The sequence below is a fragment of the Platalea leucorodia genome (assembly GCF_965183815.1).
Source record: "Platalea leucorodia genome assembly, contig: HAP1_HAP1_SCAFFOLD_114, whole genome shotgun sequence".
Classification (NCBI taxonomy): Eukaryota; Metazoa; Chordata; class Aves; order Pelecaniformes; family Threskiornithidae; genus Platalea; species Platalea leucorodia.
The window spans coordinates 33145-40000 of NW_028121420.1; the positions used below are offsets into that span (position 1 = coordinate 33145).

A 6856-nucleotide genomic window follows, 5' to 3' on the forward strand; every position below is an offset into this window, starting at 1 on the left:
TGGCCAGAGCAGGGCAGCGAGGCTGGGGAAGGGTCTGGAGCACAAGGCTGGTGAGGAGCAGCTGAGGGAGCTGGGGTTGTTTGGTCTGAGAAAAGGAGGCTGAGGGGAGACCTTATTGCTCTCTAGAACTGCCTGAAAGGAGGTTGTAGTGAGGTGGGGGTCGGTCTCTTCTCCTAAGTAGCAAGTGATAGGACCAGAGGAAACGGCCTCAAGTTGCACCAGGGCAGGTTTAGACTGGATATTAGGAAAAATTTATTCTCTGAAAGGGCTGTCAGGCAGTGGAACAGGCTGCCCAGGGAAGTGGTTGAGTCCCCATCCTTGGCAGTACTTAAAGACATGTAGATGTAAAGCTTAGGGACATGGTTTAGTGGTGGACTTGGCAGTGATAGGTTAACGGTTGGACCCGATGATCTTAACGGTCTTTGCCAACCTAAATTGTTCTATGATTCTATGACTCTATGATTCTATGGCGACAGTTGTTAATTGGGGAGCAGACTGGGGCAGAGAAGGGGTAGATTGGGAAGAAGAAGAATGTGTATGGGGAGAGGAGGGGTATGCAAGGGGCTGGCTGCATGTGGGCAGGGGGCTGACCAGGGCTGGTCTGGCCAAATCTGTGCCTAATCACCATGGTCTGGCCATCTTCTTAAACTCTGCTCCTGGCTGTTTGATGCATGAGTGTGCTCACTGTTGGATATGTGTTTGGGCTGAATTTATGGACGTGCTATGCTGGCCAAATCCAAGACGGGCTGGCTGCAGAAGGAGGACACGGGGATCTGGAGACACCCAGGGTTCCAACTGCCAAGTGGGTAACGGCCCCGAGACTGGGGCAGGGGATCTGAGCAGACCCAGAGGATGCACAGACCACTTGTGACCTTCACAGCAGATCTGCCTGAGAGGAGAAATGGGCTAGAGACATTTGTGTCACTCATGGTTGTGTGATTGCTGCTGGTGGCGTGGTGACTGTAAAGGTGCTGTTCCCTGTTGGAGGTGGTCTGTGCAGGGTTGGGGTGTCCATCTTTGTTTCTTTGCACCTTCCATTTTGGTGACTCCACCTTGTGCGATCTCCCACTTTGTGGGGCTCCAGCCACTGCCCACCCCAAGCACACGCTCTCCCTGTAGAAACCCCAGGCTCTCCAGGAAGCTCCGGACCCCCTCCTGGAGGGTGTCTTCTTCCCTGTCATATGGGGGACAACCCTGAGTATGCACCTCAATGAGCATTCACCACCTCCATGGTCACCACACACCAATGGGTGAGTCCAAATTCCAACCCTTGGTCTCCAACAGCTACCAAAGTGACAATGAGCTTTTCTCTCCCAGTTCCAAGGAGAAAAAGGCCCTTTTTGGGGTGAAATACCTTGGGCCTGTTGTGGATATTAGCTTTGGAAAAGGGCCCAGCCTTCAGACTGGGAGATCTTATTTTCTAACAGAGATGCTATGAGAGTGTCAGCTCTGTCCCAGAAAGACAAACTTTTATATCAGATCCAACTGAGATGGATCAGGTTTATTCCTCAGTAGCAGTAAGATGAATCCAAACATAATAATCACTAATACGCATACAGATAATGATAACAAAAATGCTAAAACAAAAACCCAAAAGACAGACTTGCAATGGGATACTCTGGGTATCATTTGTGAATAGTAATGGAAAACTTATCACTGTTGAAAAACATTCCTGAAGTCACTTTCCTAACGGCCTCCTTGAGCTCCTGATTCCTCATGCTGTAGATGAGGGGGTTCAATGCTGAAGGAACCACTGAGTACAGCACTGCCACCACCAGATCCAGGGATGGGGAGGAGATGGCGGGGAGCTTCAGGTAGGCAAACGTGGCAGTGCTGACAAACAGGGAGACCACGGCCAGGTGAGGGAGGCACGTGGAAAAGGCTTTGTGGCGTCCCTGCTCAGAGGGGATCCTCAGCACAGCCCTGAAGATCTGCACATAGGAAAGCACGATGAAAACGAAACACCCAAATGCTAATGGGAAAGTAACAAGTACAATAAATTCCTTGAGGTAGGAGTGTGAGCAGGAGAGCTTGAGGATCTTGGGGATTTCACAGAAGAACTGATCCACAGCATTGCCTTGGCAAAGGGGGAGGGAAAATGTATTGGCAGTTTGCAGGAGAGCATTGACAAAGCCAGTGCCCCAGGCAGCTGCTGCCATGTGGACAGAAGCTCTGCTGCCCAGGAGGGTCCCATAGTGCAGGGGTTTGCAGATGGCCACGTAGCAGTCATAGGCCATGATGGTGAGGAGACTGAATTCTGCTGACATCAAAAAGACAAACAGAAAGAGCTGGGCAGCACATCCTGCGTAGGAGATGGCCCTGGTGTTCCAGAGGGAATTGGCCATGGATTTGGGGAGAGTGGTGGAGATGGATCCCAGGTCGAGGACGGAGAGGTTGAGGAGGAAGAAGTACATGGGGGTGTGGAGGCGGTGGTCGCAGGCTACAGTGGTGATGATGAGGCCATTGCCCAGGAGGACAGCCAGGTAGATGGCCAGGAAGAGCCAGAAGTGCAAGAGCTGCAGCTCCCGTGTTTCTGTGAATGTCAGGAGGAGGAACTGGGTGATGGAGCTGCTGTTGGACATGTGCTGCCTTGGGGCATGAGGGACTGTCCAAGAGGAAAAAGACAGTGACAAGTTAGGAGAGATTTCTCTGAGCAAAATAAAAGTCATTTCTCATAGACACCTCCTGCCCGCCCGAATGTCTCTCTCTCCATTCAGGAAGACCTTTGGCAGCTCGCTTTCATAAGTTCTGGTTGGTGCTGGCTGAGGGTGCCCCAGGCAGCAGGAGGCTCTGCTGGGGGCTCTGCAGGACTCAGTCCTGCCCTACAGCAGTGGGTAAACAGGAACTCAGAGTGATCTCAGATTAAATCCAATCCTGATATCAAAGAGCTTTTCAGCATTGTCGCTCCCAATTCATCTGATGGCAGAGCAGAGCTGTGGGGAGTTTGGGTTGTGCCTTCTGTTCTAGTTGCCCCAGCACAGCTGAGGAGTGGTTTGAATGCAGCAATGCCCGGCATTTCTGCTGCACTGAAAGGGAAACCTTGTGGGTGCTGAGACTGGGCACAAGGACTGTCCCTTAGTGCAGAGTGAGGACAGCCGCTCTGTCCATCAGCCCTGCTCTCAGCTGCCCTCTGCTGGCAGCTCTTCCACCTGGAGGACTATTACACTCGGGTGTTCCCCCCAAAAAGAAAGAGGCCAGTGCTGGGAGCAGAGGAATCCAGTTTCCCAGTGCAGATCTCCAAACCCCTCACCCCATCTCATGGTACCTGAGGAGGATCTCAGCTCTGCCCTCCCAACCAGGGGCACAGAGGGCTCATGACAGCTGCCCGCATGCAGCCACCCACCAGCATTTCAATGGCCTTAGCACCGAGGTGTCTTCTCCATGGGGCTCCTGCAAAACACAGAGATGCCCTGGGAGAGCTGTGCCGTACGGGAGGGCAGCCTGCAGCCCAGCAGGACCTCCCAAGGACAGAGTCAACTGTCCTGAATTTGTTATGTCCTGAAGGGAGGGTGAGATCCCTGCCAGCCGCACACACTGCAGTCCCCAGAGCCCCACAGGTGAACAGGGTGCGAGCTGGATGCTTTTCCTCCATGGCCATATGTGCATGACAGCACACGCAGCATTGGTGTCTGAGCTGCACTTGAATCCTCACCCCCCACTTCTGTCTCTTTTCCTTCCTGCCCATGGCTCTGCTGCCTGGAGCTCTTCTTGGCCATGACCTCTTTCTCTGTCCCCACGTCTGCTCCCTCTCCATGCTCACAGAACCCATCCCACCTGCTGCATGCTCAGCCCTGATCTGCAGACACCTCCTGGCAGCAGGGCACTGCCCAGGGGCATCTCTGTGTGTGCAGGGGCTAAGGAGCAGCTCAGACAAGTCCTAGTGAGAACTGGGGTCTCATTGCCTTCTCCAGAGCAGAGACATAAATTCCCATTTCGCACTGCCCACCCAGCCAACCAAGAGGAGAAAACTCAAAACACGTACTCCTTCCCTTTCAGGCAATCCCCTACCTTGACATCCATTGTAAAATGACCCTCTGCAAATGCCCTCTGGGTGATGTAGAAGTCTGAGCAGCCCTGACCCACACTGCACCCTCAGGACAGCAGAAGGACCCTGCCTTTCTGGGGATCACTCTTTCCACCCACAGCTTTTCCCTGCAGAACCATGGGGAGCTCCGTGGTCTGGCTGAATGCTGACTCTGGCAGGCAGCAGGGTCCCTGCCCCAGCACACAGTGCCCTGCTGTGCAGGGACCCTTCTCTGAAGGACAGCCCTGGGCACCCCTGGATGCACACCCAGCATCACATCCCTGCAGCTGAGAGAAGGCACCCATCATGTCCTGTCCTCTGAGAGTGTGGCAGGGTATCTCTCTTTTGGAGCATGTTCCTGAGAGCCATCCTGCCAATTGCTGTCTGCAGCACGATGTGCCATGTCTAGGAGACACCTCCAAGACACTCATGTGCCAGAGACTTACTGTGTTCAAGGCTGTGAAGATTTCTTCTTCAGTGAGCTCTCAGCATCATTCCACCTCATGCAGCCAGTAACATCCCTCTTACTTCTCCCATCTCCCCTCGCTGCCTGCACGCAGTGCCCTCAGCCCTGCTGCGCTTTGCAGAGGAGCTGCTCCTGGGCAGAGCTGTCTCTCTGCAGCGCTGCCCACTTGGCATGAGCTGCCTCCATCCCAGGAGCCCAGCCCAGCTCAGCAGCAGAGGCCCAGCCCAAGGCACCACTTTCTCTGCCCCTCTGGGCTCCCTCCAGGTGTCCCTGGGGCTCCAGGGGAACCTGCTGGGAAACAGGCTGAACTCATCTCTGATGTTCCCTCCCTCAACTTCTCCCCTGCAGTGTAGTTATTCCTATTAGAAAAATAATTGGGCATGAGAATTACTTTTTTTGTCCCATCCTTAGACAGGACACCCAGGAAGGTGACAGGGAAGGATCTAACTTCTGCAAGCTGGGAGGATGTGTTCTGTTGAGTGCATTTAAACATTTCATTCTGGGTGTTTAGACCTGGGGCTAGAAAGACATGCAGCTCTCTTGTCCATGCCATGTCTCCGTTCTGAAGCAAAGCCTTTGCACACACCGGGTCTTGGACACTTGGTACCAGGACTCCTTACAGCAAGTCAGAGCTTGGCCTGGTTCTTCTGAAGCTGCAGTGCTTCAGCCCAGATGTGCAGCAATGCCCTCAGCCAGGGGCACAGACAGGATGAGCAGTAGCCGTTAATGTTGGAGACAGAGCTGTGACATGCCAAGGCATGGTGGCAGAGCTCAGGACAGCTGGTGTTGAAGGACAGCATCCTCAAGCTCAGCAAGGGTCCAGACAAGAACTCAATCTGTGTGACCACTGTGGAATTTAGTAAGAGCAGGTGCGTTTTTTTAATGACCTGGAGGATATGAGAGAGTACTTTTTCATATACATTTGTAGAAGACATCCCATTGAGGAGAGCAAGGCAGGGCTGCCATGCCAAAGGACAGAGACAGTCTAGAGGGATGGGCCAATTGGAACCTCATAATAGCCACTAAACATTCCACCAAAGCCCTGCTCCTGAAGTGGATGTAGGCCCTGAAATGGCATAGGACAGGGACTGGCTAGACGGTTAGCAGCTCCGCAGGAATGGGTCTGCTGGTTTTTGGGTTCCATTAGGCAAAAGATGAGCCATCAGCAAGGATGGCCAACAACAGCCTGGGCTGTGTGAGCAGGAGCAAAGCCAGGGCAAGTGACTCTCTCCCTCTGCTCAGAACTTCTGACACTGCATCCAGAATACTTGCCCAGGTTTTAGTTCCCTGCAATGCCAGAGAGACATTGGCAAGCTGGAGGACCTGCAGAAGTTCTGTGGAGGGCCACAGAGATGGTCAAGGCTGGAGCACAGGACCTGTTAGGAGAGGCTGAGGGAGCTGGGCTTGTTCACCCTGGAGAATGGAGGGCTTTGCGGGGAGGAAGGAACAGACTTGCATTGCCTATGGTGAGGTTCCCAAGAAGACACTGTGGTGCAAGGCAGGAGCACAGGAGGCAATGAGCTGAAACACGAGGGGGTCAGGCTCAATATAGGGAGAAACTTTTGCAAGGTGAGGACAGCCAGACATGGGAAGCCATTTCCCGGAGAGTGTACGCTGCCTCCGTCCCTGGAAGTTTCTCAGACCCATCTGGATAAAACCATGAGCAACCTGGTGTGACCCTGCTTTGAGGAGGATGTTTTCTACAGCTATCTAGCCAGGTCCCTACCAGCCTGAATGATACTCTCATTCCTCACCTCTCCATGTCCTCAACATGAGGGAAAGCCCTCAGGTTCCCTCTGACTGTGGAAATAATTCACATCAGGTACAAGGCAGAATCACAGGCACCCCAAACAGTCCCGAGGCCATCCCTGGCCTCATCTTTAAGTTACTGCTTCCCTTCTTCCCCCTCTCAAATTCTTCACTGTTCTCATTCTCACACCTTCCAAAAAGGCCAGCCTGCCCTGGCTGGCTGGGGTGGAGTTCATTGTCTTCACAGCAGCCCATAGGGCTCCATGTTTCCCATGTTTTGGATTTGTGACCAAAACTCTTTTAGCTATTGCTGAACAGTGCTTAAACAACAACAAGGCCTTCTCTGTTTCTCACGCTGCCCTTCCAATGAGTGGGCTGGGGTTGGGCAAGAAGCTGTGAGGGGACGTAGCCAGGACAGCTGACCTCAAATGACCAAAGGGATATTCCATGTCATAGGGTATCACACTCAGCAATATAAGATCAGGGAAAGGAACAGGAAGGGGGGACATTTGTGGTTATGACATTTGCCTTCCCAAGTCACCCTTACGTGTGATGAAGGCCTTTTTTAATTCCAACCCATGAGCTTTTCTCACTTTGACCTTTCCAGTTCTCTTCCC

At 53.0% G+C, this 6856-nt stretch overlaps 1 protein-coding gene across 1 annotated transcript; it reads right to left on the reverse strand.

The window, feature by feature from the left end:
* Window positions 1–1625: 1625 nt before the first annotated feature.
* On the reverse strand, window positions 1626–2582 carry LOC309603499 (olfactory receptor 14J1-like; the record flags this gene model as incomplete). The annotated part of the gene is made up of 1 exon (XM_082338335.1): window positions 1626–2582. One exon carries the CDS (start codon window positions 2580–2582, stop codon window positions 1626–1628), a length of 957 nt encoding a protein of 318 aa, XP_082194461.1.
* Window positions 2583–6856: the final 4274 nt, after the last annotated feature.